The sequence below is a fragment of the Salmo salar genome, chromosome 07, assembly GCF_965601325.2.
Source record: "Salmo salar chromosome 07, fSalSal1, whole genome shotgun sequence".
Taxonomy (NCBI): Eukaryota; Metazoa; Chordata; class Actinopteri; order Salmoniformes; family Salmonidae; genus Salmo; species Salmo salar.
Window position 1 is genome coordinate 7,417,856 of NC_138297.1, and position 18,072 is coordinate 7,435,927.

At 42.8% G+C, this 18,072-nt stretch overlaps 2 protein-coding genes across 2 annotated transcripts; both read left to right on the forward strand.

Moving 5' to 3' along the window:
* The first annotated feature begins 335 nt into the window (after positions 1-335).
* LOC106608499 (E3 ubiquitin-protein ligase ZFP91-like) lies at positions 336-5,418 on the forward strand. Its single transcript, XM_082977275.1, is given in 5 exon segments — positions 336-446; positions 3,497-3,581; positions 3,944-3,973; positions 3,976-4,039; positions 4,355-5,418. Coding segments are annotated over 5 exon segments (705 nt in total). The 3' UTR covers positions 4,770-5,418.
* Positions 5,419-15,542: 10,124 nt separating this feature from the next.
* On the forward strand, positions 15,543-17,952 carry LOC106608492 (uncharacterized). The gene is made up of 3 exons (XM_014206429.3): positions 15,543-15,916; positions 16,749-17,051; positions 17,436-17,952. The coding sequence occupies exons 1-3, from the start codon at positions 15,785-15,787 to the stop codon at positions 17,574-17,576; spliced, it is 576 nt and encodes a 191-aa protein (XP_014061904.1). The 5' UTR covers positions 15,543-15,784; the 3' UTR covers positions 17,577-17,952.
* The last annotated feature ends 120 nt before the right edge of the window (positions 17,953-18,072 follow it).

Here is an 18,072-nt window from a genome sequence, read left to right on the forward strand (position 1 = left end):
TTCCATTACAATGAGCATGTCCTGCTATAACTCCTCCCACCAGCTTCCTCTCTTTTAAATAATGCTTTAAAAGTAATATCATGCTTCTGAGGCTCTTTGTGACAGATCTCTATTGACATCCATTTTGTTCTATAAATACTTCTCTTTTGTGCTTGTTGTCTGTCTCAGAGATGAGAGGGAATATATCTGTGAGTACTGTGCCCATGCCTTCAAGAGCTCCCATAACCTGGCTGTTCATCACGTGATCCACACAGCAGAGAAGTCGATCCTGTGAGCGTCCCTGACTCCCCTGAGCCAAAACATCAGTTTAGCCCCAAAATACCTTAATACTCACAATGCATCAGATGGACACCTACCAGCCCCAGTCACTACAGCTTGGCCCCCAGCACGAGACGTTTATTACGGATGATCAAATCAGGAAAGAGCTGAGTCGTTTTGATAAGTTTGTTAGTGGTTTTCATGTACAGTCAGAGGTTTTCAGGCAGATGCCGTTAAGCACGTTGTTTCATTCCGGAGGCAAGTGTTCATGTTTCTGATTAACAATGAGCAACATCTAAATGTACATTTTAAAGTGAGGCATGGGGAGGGGCTCTGCGCAGGGTTTGCCAGCACAGATAGTCTGCGGTGTTTTGAGTGTGGGGATTTGGGGCATAAGAGCTTTGCGTGCCCACATAAAGGCCGTAGACAAGGTGAGGGTAGAAGTGCCAGTGGGGGAAATCGAAGTCAACGTGCAGGGGGCAATGAGACGCAGACAGCAGAGGCTGGGCCTAGTCATGCCAGGGATGGTATTTTTCAATTTATAACATTTTTGACATGCGTTTTTCTGGATTTTTTGTTGTATTGCTGTCTCTCACTGTTCAAATAAACCTACCATTAAAATTATAGACTGCTCATTTCTTTGTCAGTGGGCAAACGTACAAAATCAGCAGGGGATCAAATACTTTTTTCCCTCACTGTATGCATTGTCAACGGCTGTCTGATGGGCAGGTGACCTCTGTAGTGGGGAGATGCAGGAGCGAACTGTGGAGTTTTATACTGAGTTGAATAAGGCAGAAGTGTGTGATCCTATGTGTGCTCAGGTCTTATTATTAGAACTCCCTAAGCTCTCTCTGGCACAGAGGGATGAAATGGACATTCCCCTGTTTTCCCATGAACTGGCAGAGGCCGTAACCCAGATGTCCCCCGGTCATGCACCGGTGGTTGATGGACTCCCAGTGGAGTTTTATAAAATATTTTGGGGAATAATTGGACTGGACTTCTTTTGCGTGTTGCGTGAATGCGTCGGGGTAGGAGTGTTGCCGATGAGCTGCCGTCGGGCGGCTCTGACTCTCCTGCCCAAAAAAAGGGACTTGTCTGTACTTAAGAACTGGAGGCCTGTGGCATTGCTCTGTGCGGACTACAAGATAATTGCCAAGGTCCTCTCTAACAGACTGAAGTCCCATCTCGGTAGTACATAAGGACCAAACATTTTGTGTACCAGGACGCTCAATCACGGACAACTTGTTCTTAATCAGGGACATGTTGGACTTGTCGAGAGGTTCTAATGTGAACTTTGGACTCATCTCTTTGGATCAAGAGAAGGCTTTTGATAGAGTGGACCATGGGTATCTGTTTAATGTCAGGTGGGTCAGGAAGAACTGGGACAGGCTGTCTCAGGCAGTGGTGTCAAGACTGGCCAGGTGGCTCCTTGTCCCAAGTGTCATATAGAGGGAGAGTGCTGATAATCAACAACCTGGTGACATCTTCCCTGTGGCATAAACTGGCTTTCCTCAACTCCCCCGCCAGTCTGCTCGCAGACCTGCAACGCAAGCTGGTGGACCTTTTCTGGTCGGGCCATCACTGGCTGAGGGTGGCAGTGTTGTACATGACCGTCCACGAAGGAGGACAGGGCCTGGTGGAACTGGAGAGCAGGGTGGCTGCTTTCTGACTAAAGGCGGTGCAGAGACTGCTGTACCATGCTGATGTTGGCTGGAGGGAACCAGCATGCGCGCTGCTGAGGAGAGCTGGCGGATTAGGGTTGGACCAGCAGCTGTTCCTCATGAAGCTGAAGAGGCTGAGTACAGCAGGTCTCTCAGATTTTTACTCTGCAGTGCTGAGGGCTTGGCAGCTGCTAAGGCACACACGAAAAGGGGGTGTGGAGCCTGGCCTGTGGGTGTGGGAGAAGCCTATCTTCCACAACCCAGCCATCTCTTTGAGATTGGTTCAGTCGGCCACCCTGCAGAGGCAACTGATAGCAACGGATTTACAAAGGCGGGTGACCTGCGACTGCTGGGAGAGGAGGGGTGGAAAACCCTAGAAGTCCTGGCACAACAAACAGGAATAATGTCTCTTAGGCTGCTGGAGAGATTCCTGGAGGAGGTCCAAGAGGCACTGTCTGAGCTGGTAAGGGGGGTGTTTGAGCAGCCAAAGGGGGAGGAGCCACCAATGTTTCCATCACAGAGACTGGCAAAGGGGTCTGGAGGACTCGTTAGATTTTAACACTCCGAGCCTGGGGAGTTTGAAGGGGTGGGAGGTAAAGCCCTCTACAACCTCTGCATTAAGGTAAGGAACATTAGGAGCCTAACAGGAGTGAAGGCACATCAGTGGCAGGGGGTATGTGGGGTGGAGAGTATGGTGGGTTTTAGATGGAGGGGGCTCTACAAACCCCCAGTACCAAAGAGGTCAGGGGACCTCCAGTGGAGGGTTCTACATGGAGCCCTGGCCACTAACAGCTGGCTGGCATGGGTTGAACCGAGAATCAGGCAGGGGTGTCCTTTTTGTGTTATGACAGAAACCGTGATTCATGTGTTTTCTGTGTGCGTCAGGTTAATGCCATTCATGTCTCTGTTGGAATGTCTGTGTGAGAGGTTGGGGGTGGGTTTTACTGTTGGGATGTTTATTATGGGGTACAGGTATTCAAATAAGGAGAAGGCCAAATGTGTTTTGTTGAATTTTGAGTTTTCTTAGGCAAAGTTAGCTACTTGGCTATCAAGGAGGAACAAGGTCAAAGGTTGGGGGATAACAGACCCTTTACTATTATTTTATGGGATGGTCTCTGCGCGCCTTAGGGTGGAATTTGAGTTCTGTAAAATTATAAAAAAGTGTGGAGATGTTTCAGGAGATATGGTGTGCTGGGGAAGATATTTTGGATATATGGTTGTAGAAGTGGTGAGGTTTTGGTTATTGTGATATGTGGTGTTTTGTATCGTGTGGCAGAGGGAAAGGTGAGCATGCTACATGTATGCAGTACAGGATATATGTTGGTGTTTTATTTTTAAGGGGGGAGGGTGAGGTTTTAATGAAATGAGAATGTTTCGTTAAAGAAATACAAAAAGTCAAAAGTCTCTCTTTCTTTCTTTCTCTCTCTCTCTCTCTCTCTCTCTCTCTCTCTTTCTCTCTATATATATTTATCTCTCTTTCTTTTTATCTTCCCCTCTTTCTTTCTTTCTTTCAATTTTTTTTTTTCTCTCTCTCTCTCTCTCTCTCTCTCTCTCTCTCTCTTCTCTCTCTCTCTCAGCAGCACTTGTTGCAGAAGAGGTATTTGTGTGCTCGCCTGTTTTGTGTACAGAAACAGCTGTTGCGTCATGCTAAGCGCCACACAGGTACTTTAATAGGAGTTTAGGTGGCGGGGCAGCACATATTTCAGCTCTCTTTTGAGTTCAGTTCGATTTTAAGGGAACTTCCAGCCATGCAATGGCTGTTTCTTTCAACTCAGTGGTGGCTGGTGGGCAGAGATATAGGAGGACAGGCTCACTGAAATGTCTTGTAAACCATGTGATTGATACTGTTCCATTAATTCCATTACAATGAGCATGTCCTGCTATAACTCCTCCCACCAGCTTCCTCACTTTTAAATAATGCTTTAAAAGTAATATCATGCTTTTGAGGCTCTTAGTGACAGATCTCTATTGACATCCATTTTGTTCTATAAATCCCTCTCTTTTGTGCTTGTTGTGTGTCTCAGATGAGAGGGAATATATCTGTGAGTACTGTGCCATGCCTTCAAGAGCTCCCATAACCTGGCTGTTCATCACGTGATCCACACAGCAGAGAAGTCAATCCTGTGAGTGTCCCTGACTCCCCTGAGCCAAAACATCAGTTTAGCCCCAAAATACCTTAATACTCACAATGCAACGGCAATGATCTTGTAACTCTTTACCGATGTCCGTGTTTCACGTGCATTGCATTTTCTGGATATTGTAGCCAAAAAGTTAACAATCATGGTTTCAGCAATATTGTCAGTACTACAGTGTTTTAAAGTACAGATCAGTGCATTTCAAATGAGGTAAAATGGAGCCCAATACATTTTTTTAGATTGTATTTACCTAAGAATTTGCCAGTCCAAACTTAACGGTGTCTTTGTCTCCCCCTGTGGTATGTGTGAGATCTGCAGCGTCACCTGCCTCCAGAAGGCCTCCCTCAACTGGCACATGAAGAAGCACGACTCCGACGCCACCTACCAGTTCTCCTGCTTCATCTGCGGCAAGAAATTTGAGAAGAAGGACAACGTGATGGACTACAAGTCCAAGAGCCACCCGGAGGTGTTCATTACTGAGGCCCTGGCGGCCAAAGCAGGGGCCCTCATCACCAGCCCTGCCCCAATCTTAAAGACTTTACCTGGGGCTGTGCCCCCCTGCCATGGCCCCCTGTCAGCCAGGAAAACCAGGGCCTCATCCCCCTGCAGAAGGTGGTGCTCCCCCTCACCCCTCAGAACCACCAGATGGACACCTACCAGACCCAGCTACTACAGCTTGTCCCCCAGTACGAGACTACCACGCTGCTGCAGCTAAGTGCCCACCTCCTCTCGGGGGCCTCCCCCATCATCCAGCTGACGGCCCACCCAGCCACAACCACCACCTCCGGCCCCCTCACCACCATTTTCCTCACCCTTAGGTCCATTGGTGCCCTGTCAAACCAGTACCGTCACGACCCATTAGGCCGTGGAGTGGGTTGGGGAGCCAGAGGGAGAGACCCATAGGGGAGGGGAAAAGGTGACATGGGAGAAGGTTGTGGTGGGGAGGGAGCATGAAGGAGCAGTGGTGTGGGAGGGGGAGGGGGAGACCCAGAGGAGAGGGGATAGGGTGATGTGGGAGAGGGTGGTGGTGGGGATGGGACATGAAGGGGCAATGGTGTGGGAGGGGGAGAGGGAGGAGGATAGGGCAGATGAGGGGATAGTATGGGAGAGAGAGGGAGACAGTCGGATACTGTTAGAGAGTGCAGAGGTGAAGGTGTCAAACGGGGATAGCTGTGGGTTGATATAGATTGAGTGATCAGGATTGGTTGGTTTACAGTGCCTTCAGAAAATATTCACACCCCTTCACTTTTTACACATTTTGCTGTTCCAGCCTGAATTTAAAATTGATTAAATTAAGATTGTGTCACTGGCCTACACACAGTACCTCATAATATCAAAGAGGACTTGTTTTTTCATATTTTGCAAATTAATAAAAAAACTAAAAGCTGCAATGTCTTTTGTCAAGAAATATTCAACCCCTTTGTTATGGCAAGCCTAAATAATTTCAGGAGTAAAAATGTGCTTAAGAAATCACCTAAGTTGCATGGACTCACTGTGTGCAATAATAGTGTTTAACATGATTTTTAAATGACTACCACATCTCTGTACCCCACATATACAATTATCTGTAAGGTCCCTCAGTCGAGCAGTGAATTTCAAACACAGATTCAACCACAAAGACCAGGGAGGTTTTTCCAATGCCTTGCAAGGAATGACACCTATTGGTAGATGGGTAAAAATGTAAAAAGCAGACATTGAATATCCCTTTGAGCATGGTGCAAGGAGCAAGTTAATAATTACACTGTGGATGGTGTATCAACACACCCAGTCACTACAAAGATACAGGCGTCCTTCTTAACTCAGTTGCCGGAAAGAAAGGAAACTGCTCAGGGATTTCAACATGAGGCCAATGGTGACTTTAAAACAGTTTAATGGCTGTGATAGGAGAAAACTGAGGATGGGTCAACAATATTGTAGTTACTCCACAATACTAACCTAATTGACAGAGTAAAAATAAGGATCCTGTACAGAATTTTTTTAAATAGTCCAAAACATGCATCTGGTTTGTAACAAGGCACTAAAGTAATACTGCAAAAAATGTGGCAAAGCATTTCACTTTTTGCCCTGAATACAAAGTGTTATGTTTGAGGCAAATCCAATACAACACGGTGATGAGTACCACTCTCCATATTGTCAAGCATAGATGGTGGCTGCATCATGTTATGGGTATGCTTGTAGTAATTAAGGACTGAGGAGTTTTCCAGGATAAAAAATAAACGTAATGGAGCTAAGCACATTAGTTCTTAATTACAAAAGCTGAAGAACATACACACATCCAGGTACTTTCCGCAGAAGTTGTAGGCAAACTCATGGAAAACAGAAAGGAAAACGCTGCACTCGCTTATGCGCCCAGGTGATATTTATTTACAACAATGTTTCGACCCTTAGGTCTTCATCAGGCATCCATCTCCCAGGTGGGGGTGGAAGGTCCTTTATATAGGGACAGTACTCAGTGACATCACTTTGGATGGTGTATCAATACACACAGTCACTAAAAAGATAGAGGTGTCCTTCCTAACCCAGTTGCCTTAGAGGAAGGAAACCACCCAGGGGTTTCACCATGATGCCAACGGTTACTTTAAAACAGTTACAAAGTTTAATGGCTGTGATAGGATAGCACTGAGGATGGATCAACAACATTGTAGTTACTCCACAATACTAACCTTATTGACAGAGTGAAAAGAAGGAATCCTGTACAGAATAGAAATATTCATGAAATGCATCCTGTTTGAAATAAGACACTAAAGTAAAACTGCAAAGAATGTGGCAAAGAAATTAACTTTGTCCTGAATACAAAGCGTTATGTTTGGGGTAAATCCAACACATCACCGAGTACCACTCTTCATATTTCCAAGCATGGTGTTGGCTGCATTATGTTATGGGTATGCTTGTCATCGGCAAGCACTGGGGGATTTGTTATGATCAAAAGAAACGAATAGAGCTAAGCACAGGCAAAATCCTAGAGGAAAACATGGTTCAGTCTGCTTTCCAACAGACACGAGGAGACAAATTCACCTTTTAGCAGCACAATAACCTAAAACACAAGGCCAAATATACACTGGAGTTGCTTACCAAAAAGGCATTGAATGTTCCTCAGTGGCCGAGTTAAATCAGCTTGAAAATCTAAGGCAAGACTTGAAAATGGCTGTCTAGCAATAATCAAACACCACCTATTTAGACCCATTGACTAATTCCACATTTTGTTACGTTACAGCCTTATTCTAAAATTGATTAAATTAATTGTTTTTCTCATCAATCTACACATAATATCCCATAATGACAAAGCAAAAACAGGTTTTACCATATTGACATAAATATTCAGACCCTTTGCTATGAGACTCAAAATTGAGCTCAGGTGCATCCTCTTTCCATTAATCATCCTTGAGATGTTTCTACAACTTGATTGGAGTCCACCTGTGGTAAATTCAATTGATTGGACATTATTTGGAAAGGCACACACCTGTCTAAATAAGGTCTCACATTTGACAGTGCATGTCAGAACAAAAACCAAGCCATGAGGTCAAAGGAATTGTCCGTAGAGCTCCGAGACAGAATTGTGTCGAGGCACAGATCTGGGGAAGGGTGAAAAAAATGTCTGCAGCATTGAAGATCCCCAAGACAGTGGCCTCCATCATTCTTAAATTGAAGAAGTTTGTAACCACCAAGACTCCTAGAACTGGCCAGCCTGCTTGGAATTTGCCAAAAGGCACCTAAAGGACTCTCAGACTATGATAAACAAGATTCTCTGGTCTGATGAAACCAAGATTGAACTCTTTGGCCTGAATGCCAAGCGTCACGTCTGGAGGAAACTTGGCACCATGCCTACGGTGAAGCATGGCGGTGGCAGCATCATGCTGGGGGGATGTTTTTCAGAGGCAGGGACCAAGAGACTAGTCAGGATCGAGGGAAAGATGAACAGAGCAAAGTACAGCGAGATCCTGCTCCAGAGCGCTCAGGACCTCAAACTGGGGTGAATGTTCATCTTCCAACAAGACAATGACCCTAAGCACACAGTTAAGACAACGCAGCAGTGGCTTCGGGACAAGTTTCTGAATGTCCTTAAATGGCCCAGCCAGAGCCCGGACTTGAACCCGATCGAACATCTCTGGAGAGACCTGAAAATAGCTGTGCAGCAATGCTCCCCGTCCAACCTGACAAAGCTTTAGAAATTCCCAAGAAATTCCCAAAATACAGGTGTGCCAAGCATGTAGAGTCATACCCAAATGTTTAAAAACCTGGTTTTCTTTGTCATTATGGGGTATTGTGTGTAGATTGATGAGGGGGAAAAAAACTATTGCATCCATTTTAGAGTGTGGCTGTAGTGTAACAAAATGTGTAAAAAATCAAGCGGTCTGAATACTCCGAATGCAAATTAAATTACACTTGTTTTAGAAATATTTGACATTATAATCGCTAGAAACAAGTGTGAATCCCGTCATATGGCAACAAACTGAAGCATATCAACTTTCGCCCAGTAAAGTTTTTGAAATGCTGTGCCATTATGCAGAATTAAAATTGTACCACCGTTTAAAACCTCTTCAGGATCGGTGTCCCTATACCGGGACGGTTGTTGCTAATGTGACTAGAATGCCGTAAGTAACAGCCAACTTTCCGGGACATTAGGAAAGTTGGAGGATAGAGTTATGGTCAGATTTGCCAAATGAAGGGTCAGGGAGAACTTTGTACGCGTCTCTGTATGAAGTAAAGGCGGTCTACAATTATTTTACTTCTAGTTGCACATTTAACATGCTGATTGAAATTAGATAAAACTGATTTAAGTTTCCCTGCATTAATGTCCCCGGCCACTAGGAACACCGCCTCTAGATGAGCGTTTTCCTGTTTGTTTATGGCGGGAATACAACACACTGAGTGCATCGGTCTGTGGTAGAATGTAGGCAGCTCCAAAAAATACAGATGAAAACTCTCTAGGTAGATAGTGTGGTCTACAGCTTATCATGAGATACTCTACTTCAGGCGAGCAAAACCTTGAGACTTCCTTAGATATTGTACACCAGCCGTTATTTACATATATGCATTGTCCCCCGTCTTACCAGAGGCTGCTGTATGTTCTTAATGTCGTCATTCAGCCACGACTCGGTGAAACATAAGATATTACAGTTTTTTATGTCCCGTTGGAAGCATATACATGCGTTCAGTTCGTCCCATTTATTTTCCAGCGATTGAACGTTAGCTAGCAGGACGGAAAGCAAAGGCAGATTAGCCACTCGTCACCAGATCCTCACAAGGCATCCTGATCTTTTTCTGCAAAATCTCTGTTTCCTACTCCAGCGAACGATGGGGATCTGGGCCTGGTCGGGTGTTCGTAGTATATCTCTCCCATCCGACTCATTGAAGAAAAACTATTTGTCTAATCTGAGGTGAGTAATTGCAGTTCTGATGTCCAGAAGCTCTTTTCGGTAATAAGAGACGGTAGCAGCAACATTATGTACAAAACAAGTTACAAAAAACGTGAAAAAATAAACAAAATAGCATGGTTGGTTAAGAGCTGATAAGACGGCAGCCATCCCCTCTGGCGCCATCACTTAAATCCTTGTCATATGAAGAGAAATTATATATAAAATGTATCGTTGCTCATCGGCCATTAGACATAAACATTACACAACAAGTTGGAAATCGCAAATACAACAATGAATGGTTTGGAAGGAATCAGTGGCTAACTGCAAGTGTTGCAGTGCAATCACTATTTTGCTTCCCCTGCTATTCGGTGGAGAGGGTGTGTGGTCCAAGTCTAGGTTTAAGGGTCTCTCTCCAAGCTCAAAAGGATAATCATTCATATGCAACACCATGGGCCAGAAAAGGTTGAATACATTGGCCATGCTGTCAATCCAGCATGACTTCTGCCATGTTCAAAGGAACTTGCAACTGGGAAATCTCAAACTTCAGTGAGTTCAAGGCAACTGGGAACTCAGAAGAAAATCCGTTTTGAACAGTCATCCAACTCAGAATTCCAAGTCGGGAACTCGGGCCTATTTCTAGAGCTCCAACCTAAAGATAGCTGACATCATGATTCAACCTCGTTTTTTTTCTGAGTTCCCAGTTGTCTTGAAAGCACCATAAATCCAGAGAATGCCAGACTTCGATTACAATGTTTAATAACAGAATTTGCCCAAAAGAAGGACAGCCGCAACCTTCCTGTTCAAGTGAGCACCGAGCTAGCACAACGGTGATTCCGAAAATGTATTGTATGCTGGTGCGGGGGAGATATGTATACTGTAGCTAAGAAAGTAACAATAAGTGTATGTTGTAGAGTAAGCTGTTAGTAGGTCATATGCCTCACCCTAATAATTGAGTCCATTTCCCTCTCATAACTTAGCCTATTGTTCTGACTTGATGGCACACATGTACAGTAGCCTATAACCTGTTTTAAGATAAATGTAATCATTGAATATTGTAAGAGCTCTCATTGTCTAATTATATGCCCCCTTTATTTATCCTACTGTTCTGACTTGGTGTACAGGGAGAATACTGTAAGAATGGCCCATGTTCTGAATTCTGTCGCTGTACATTTCAAAAGTGCTGAACAAATAGTTATTAACTACGTCCATCTTAGCTTGCTCGTTAATATCTTAATCGAAATTACGGATTGCCTCTTCTCCGCTCATCGTTCCCTTAAGCCATGTCTTTTACATCTCAATTGTCAGAATAAACCACATTTGTTTAAGCAAGTCAGCCATATTAACTATGTTTTTTAAAAAGGCAGTAAATGAGGCTGAATGAACTGTTTCGCTGACAGACAAGGCTCAGCTGATAGTCAGGTGTAGCAGTGGTAAGGATTCACTCCATGGTGCTGAATAGAAAACTCTTATGTTGGGACAGTTTTATGTAGGCTCTAACGGTTTGTGGGCACCGTTTGTCACCATTATAGAGCAATTAATGTATTGTTTAGTATTGTGCTGTGTAGTGGCTTTGCTGGCATGCATCAAAAAATGTAATTTCTTTAGTTTGTCCCACCAAGATCGGCACTGTAGCTAAACGCACATTTATTGGAGTGATTTTCACAGAAAATGTGCAACTACGGCATTAAAAAAATGACAAACAGTTAGCATACTCAACTTCTGGTAGACAAGTGTTATGATATAGGGGGAAGGTTAGTGTTATGACATAGACAGACACTATCCAAGCCATACTTCCACACTCCATTCCCCTAGGAATGACAATCTTGTCCAGGTGCTGAGCCTGGTTGATAAGAACATCAGGTGCTGCTAATTAGTCAGTATCCCTGGCATGTTGTTTTCATTTTTGTATATATTTGTTTCCGTCACCATCTGAACGTAATGATCAGTTTGGGCTCACCGACCCAAAGGAGTCAAGACAGAGCTGGCTCCGGACATAGCTAAGGTTGTCGTCTCCCTGGGCACATGTTCATTCAACACCTAGGCGCATATGCTGATTTCTCATATAAATGCAGACATTCATTCAAGTTCCAGACCAGTTAACTAGGCCTAAGATGTCATAACGTAAGACACCTAGACATAACGAGTCATGTTCCAGACCAGTTAGCTAGGCCTAAGACCCCTGGACATAACGAGTCAGGTTCCAGACCAGTTAGTTAGGCCTAAGACCCCTAGACATAATGAGTACAGCAAAATCAGTAGGCTAGTTATGGGTTTCGTAACATAGGAACATGTCTGGCGTAAATGTTAACACATGTTAGCATTTGTGGTTGTGGTCCGGATGGTGGTGAACCGGTGTGGTTCAATAGTGTGGTCGTGCATTTGTTGAGAAGGTTTGTAGCAGGTCTTTGTGTCGAGCTAGGTGAGGTTAGCGGCAGGCTAATGTTAATCTGATAAATCAGGCTGTAATACATCATTAATTGGTATATACAGCCTGAAACTAATGTCTGCAAAATCTTCTAAATGTTCCTTACAAGCAAGAAAGTAGATTTTTTTTTAATTTAAACGTAGTCTAGTGGTTAGAGTGTTGGACTAGTAACCAAAAGGTTGGAAGATCAAATCCCTGAACTGATAAAGTGGACATCTGTTCTGCGCCTGAACAAGGCAGCTAACCCACTGTTTCTAGGTTGTCATTGAAAATAAGAATTTGTTCTTAACTGACTTGCGTAGTAAAATAAAGTCTACTGGTTGTCTGTGCGGTTTGTTCTTCAGCTGCTTGAAATTTGAGACAAAATATCCACAGGAAAGTACTGTTTACCTGACGTTTTACAGAGTAGGCGGCTGGTTCGGCACCGAGATAAAATTAGTTTTATACTGGATATTCGGTTTTCTTTTGTCAATAACTAGGAAAAAAAACATCCTCACCCCTAATTTGTGTAGATTTGTATTTTCTTTTTTTTTTACAATTCGGATTTCCATAAAAATAAAAATAAAGAGGTGTGGATTATTCTTTGGTTAAATCCCATTATCTGGTGTACGTAAAGCAGGCGAACAGTGCACAGGAGTTGTATCAAGGTGCCTGCCGATCACTGAGGTATATATTGTATGGTGCAGAACTGAGGTGCTTCCCACCACCAGTTGTGTCACCGGATGTCACTTTATACAATGCACTATAAATAATGGCACTTTAATAATGTTTTCATGTTTTACACTACTCATATCACATGTATATACTGTATTTTTATACCATCTATTGCACCTTGCCTATGCCGCTCGGCCATCGCTCATCCATATACTTATATGTACATATTCTCATTCAACCCTTTAGATTTGTGTGTATTAGGTAGTTGTTGGGGAAATGTTAGATTACTTGTTAGATATTACTGCACTGTCGGAACTAGAAGCACAAGCATTTCGCTACACTTGCATTAACATCTGCTAACCATGTGTATGTGACCAATAAAATTTGATTTGCTTGATACATGTACAGTCTAAAATAAACAGTCATCAGTTTTAAACTGTAAATGAAGTATTTGAGTAAAACTAACAATGAAATATGACTCAGACTCTTCCTCTGGCTTCAAAAGTGTAGTTGCGTGGTAAGAAACTAAAAACACAATTCAATCAAAACCTTCTAACCTAGCAGAGCGCTTTCGACACACCCAATCCTTTCCACACATCTACTACTTGCCTTTCGACACACTCACTTGCCCATACACCGGTCGCCATAGAGTCCCACAGTGGACGCGTTGTAATACCCATAAAACAAATCCCCTAGTGTACAGGATTCCTTCTTTTCACTAGACATTCTAATGTACTTATCCTCTTGCTCAGTTGTGCACCGGGGCCTCCCACTCCTCTTTCTATTCTGGTTAGAGCCAGTTTGCCCTGTTCTGTGATTGGAGTAGTAGAAATGAAATCAAATTTTATTGGTTATATACACATGGTTAGCAGATGTTAATGCGAGTGTAGCGAAATGCTTGTGCTTCTAGTTCCGACCATGCAGTAAAATCTAACAAGTAATCTAACAATTTCACAACAACTACCCTATACACAAGTGTAAAGGAATGAATAAGAATATGTACATATAAATATATGGATGAGCGATGGCTGAACGGCATAGGCAGGATGCAGTAGATGGTATAGAGTACAGTACAGTATATACATATGAGATGAGTAATGTAGGGTATGTAAACATTATATAAAGTGGCATTGTTTAAAGTGACTAGTGATACATTTATTACATCCAATTTTTAATTATTAAAGTGACTAGAGATTTCAGTTGTTGGCAGCAGCCACTCAATGTTAGTGATGGCTGTTTAACAGTCTGATGGCCTTGAGATAGAAGCTGTTTTTCAGTCTCTCGGTCCCAGCTTTGATGCACCCGTGCTGATCTCGCCTTCTGGATGATAGCGGGGTGAACAGGCAGTGGCTCGGGTGGTTGTTGTCCTTGATGATCTTCATGGCCAGTGATCACGCCTACCACACTTGTATTTGGCCTCTCCAAATACAGGTGTGCCAAGCTTGTAGCGTCATGCCCAAGAAGACTCTAGGCTATAATCACTGCCAAAGGTGCTTCAACAAAGTACTGAGTAAAGGGTCTGAATACTTTTTTTCATTGAACCTTTATTTAACTAGGCAAGTCAGTTAAGAACAAATTCTTACTTACAATGACGGCTTAGGAACAGTGGGTTAACTGCCTTGTTCAGGGGCAGAATGACAGATTTGTACCTTGTCAGCTCAGGGAATCAATCTAGCAACCTTTCGGTTACTGGCCCAATGCTCTAACCACTAGGCTACCTGCTGCCCATTTACTTGTGTAAATGGGATATTTAAGTTTTTTATTGTTAATACATATTGTGTGTGTATATTGATGGGGGGACAATGTAAGCAATTTTAGAATAAGGCTGTAAAGTAACAAAATGTGGAAAAGTCAAGGGGTCTGAATACTTTCCGAATGCACTGTATTTACAGTCTTTTAACCTTACCCTTTTTAAACTGACTATCATACTTGTTGATTAAATCTGACTGTTAATATAATGAGTAATTCAGGAATGTCACGAGTTAATTACATGAAAAAATATAGGGAAAATAGGAACTCTACAGAGCGCAATGACTATAATGAATGGTTAAATTACTTCCTGACACAAAGGGTCTCCGCCTCATCACGCTATTGTGCTGCAGCTACCCCTTTCTCAGCTGAGAAGGGCTCATCAGGATGACTGACTGAACCTATACCTCAGTGGACTGAACCAATGGCCGTGTTCGAGAGCACCAAAACCGTTATGTATTATGGGTAAATTGTGACTGACTGAATGACTGATCTACAAATAATACAAATAGTAATGAGTTGTTATTTATGATGGAAGGTGATTTATCGATCAGTACGTCGGCAGTCGCCTACACTGTCGGCTGTAATCAATAATTTAATCTTGGCATTAACTTACCATGGTAAAAAAAATATTTTGGAAGCTTTTACATTTTTTACAATTGATTTAACCTTTATTTAACTAGGCCAGTGAGTTAAGAACAAATTCTTATTTACAAAGACGGCCTACCCAAGCCAAACCCTAACCCAGACGACGCTGGGTCAATTGTGCGCCGCCCTATGTGACTCCCAATCACAGCCAGTTGTGTTACAGCCTGGAATCGAACCAGGGTCTGTAGTGACTCCTCTAGCATTGAGATGCAGTGCCTTTGACCGTTGCGCCACATGTATTAATGTCTACATCATTTTCTGACACGTTTATTATATTACAGAGATATGAATGCATTTTTTTTTTATTATTATTATTATTATTATTATTATTATTATTATTATAATGTGAGCTAGACATTCAAATACAAATGTAAAATATATAAAAACATTTTCCCTAAAGTATCATTTTTAGAGGCTCTTTCTGCTGAGTGCCAATATGGCCGACCGTGGCTTCAAAGCCTCTCAATGGTCAATACATAGCATTAGCAAAACAGGGTTTATATAAATGATTGGCTGCAATGTCGAACAAGCCCTCAGACTGTGGACTGAGCTGAACCGAATCAGTTCGTCTGCGTGTCCGTACCTCTCCGGGTTTGGGTGTAAACCTCTGTGCGTCCCTGAAAAACGCCCCTGTCGCTTACGGAACCAATTACATTCCATTACCCCTGTACGTCGCGTTCATGTGAACAACTAAATAAAACAAATTGTCAAATTACTGCAACGACGAAATGGACCTCTAGCTCAATCTGCACGTTTTCAAAAATATCGAGGTTGGTAGCTTTAGATAATTTATTTATCTAAGTCTCCATTTCTGTAGTAGGAGAAAAACACTCCGGCTGCTTTCTGCCTGTTACCACCATTGGTTACCACCGACTCACCGCAAACCACCTCGAGTAAATGGCTGATCAGGAGCACATTGAGATAGACACGCTCCTAGACATGCCTGCACCGGGGCGATCTAGAACGGGGAGAGCAGCGGCTCTGGCTCGGCTACTGCACCAGGACTGCACTCATCTTCTGGAGCTATATGTGAGTAGTTACTGAGCGAATTTGTAGATATATATATATATTTTTTTTAGGGCAACTTGCTGGGTATAAACAACACCACATAGCATACCTATCACGTCATTCACGTCCCGTTAGACCTCAGGCCTATTCCGCTGCACCTGTAAGGCACCGTTTAAGATACTTGTAACTTTCTTATTTTCATTTCCCTAGATTAGTCTCATTAGATAAAAATATAAATTTAAGATCTTGTTTCAGGATAGCTCTGTAGCCAGATGGTAAATTCCAACATTGGTCGTTAGAAATAATAAACTGTCTACTGTACTGTAACTGTGCACTTCCCTTGCAGAATATGTAATGCTGCTGCAGTTCCTAATTGAATCATCCTTTAAAAACCATCCCTCCTCCCTCTCTTCCATGTTCCCAATCCACCAAACTGTGACCCAGGGGAACCCACCTTAATCGATTGAGTCACTCAAATTTGGCTGCTGGCTCCCAATAGACAAAAAAATACATCTACAAAAATAAGCAATATATGTAAATTAATTGTATGGACTGAATTAATTGTATAGATATTATAAATATACAATTGTTTTGATTGTTTAAAAATGATATTTTATTGGGTATGAATAAAGCTGATGCTTTTCACAGAATAGCCAACACTTTTTTTTTCCCCCCCCACAGAAAACAAAGTAGATTTCTCAAAAATCAGTAGCAGGTGGTTTACTGTTGGGGCACACCTTTATTTGTAGCAGCATATGTTACTCATTTTCATGCTTATATTATCTTGCTTTCATTTTCTCCACCCCCCTGGCCCTCCCCACCCACCCTTTCTCCTCCTCCTATATCCTCTCAGAGGGAGAGGGAGAGCCTCTTGTCAGACCACACCCCAGCGGGGGACCGCATCGTGTCCCTCTCTCTGTCCTCGCCTGACCTCAGCTCTGACGAGCAGGTTCAGCTGCTACACTCAGCCCTGCGCAAATGCTTGGGACTACTGGAGTGTCTCATCCTACGAGAGGAGGAGGAGATGGGTGAGCTAGAGGGCGAGTACGAGACATTGAGAAAGAGCGTCCGGGATCGACTGGGACATCTGCTTCACAGCACCAAGGTCCTACTGGAGACCGAGGAGGACGTCACCCCAGACCATCAGTGCAATGAGGTTAAAAATTAACATTTTTAATGACCATTATCATGGGTTATCTTCCATTTAGTGAGGCCAAAATAAAAAAACAATGTCCTAATCAGTCTAAAGCACAAACTGATATGTTGGAATGACAGTTAGCCTAGTGGTTAGAGCGTTGGGCCAGTAACTGAAAGGCTCATAGATCAAATCCCTGAGCTGACAAGGTAAAAATCTGTCATTCTGCCCCTGAACAAGGCAGTTAACCCACTGTTCCTAGGCCATCATTGTAAATAAGGATTTGTTCTTAACTGACTTGCCAAGTTAAACAGGTTTTCAAAAGTTAACTTCTTCTTGTTGTGTTGAGGGCTTGTGAGAAAACTTTGATGTTTTTGTAACTACCAACTTTTCTTTCTCTTTTAGGAGGTTGATGGAGTTGTGGGTACTTTTGGGGCGAAAATGTGGACCTATCGGGTCCTGCTAGAGCTGATCCATTGGGCCGACTCTGCCTCGCAGACCCTTCACGTCCTCCACTCCGAGAGGGAAGGGAGAGAAGAAATCTAGTTCTGTCTAAGATCAGATAGCTTTCAAAAGCAGACATGTTAGTAATTAAAAATCCTACGGTATTATGACAGACTCTCCAATGCTGGGAAGCTTTACTAAAATCACAACTAAGCTCCTTTTATGAAATGCTAAAAATGACTTTCATCAGATGATTGTATTCACTATGTTGAGGTCCACCAGCAAGACTTGTTGCAGTAGCATTTTCTTTGTCAGAAAGGATGGTCATGCCATGCATGGCGTGTTAAGTTCCAAGGATAGTTTTTGTTGTTATTGTTGTGTAGTCTATTTATTGAAGCGGAACAACTTACTGATGAGAAATTTAAATTATTCTTCCTACTTTTGTTTGAGGTAGAATTTGAAGGGGCTTAGTAGAAGCATTCTAACACAGTTTGAATCATGTCGTAACTAACACTTCTGACTAACGCTAACTATTAGAATGTAACCGAAAATTACTGATAAACTGTTACTGTGAAAATGCAGCTTACTGATCAATGAA

Coding starts and splice junctions, on each gene's coding strand:
- LOC106608492 (XM_014206429.3), top strand. CDS start 15,785: ATGGCTGATCAGGAGCACATTGAGATAGACACGCTCCTAGACATGCCT. Junction 15,917..16,748: donor CTCATCTTCTGGAGCTATAT/GTGAGTAGTTAC, acceptor ATATCCTCTCAG/AGGGAGAGGGAGAGCCTCTT. Junction 17,052..17,435: donor CAGACCATCAGTGCAATGAG/GTTAAAAATTAA, acceptor TTTCTCTTTTAG/GAGGTTGATGGAGTTGTGGG.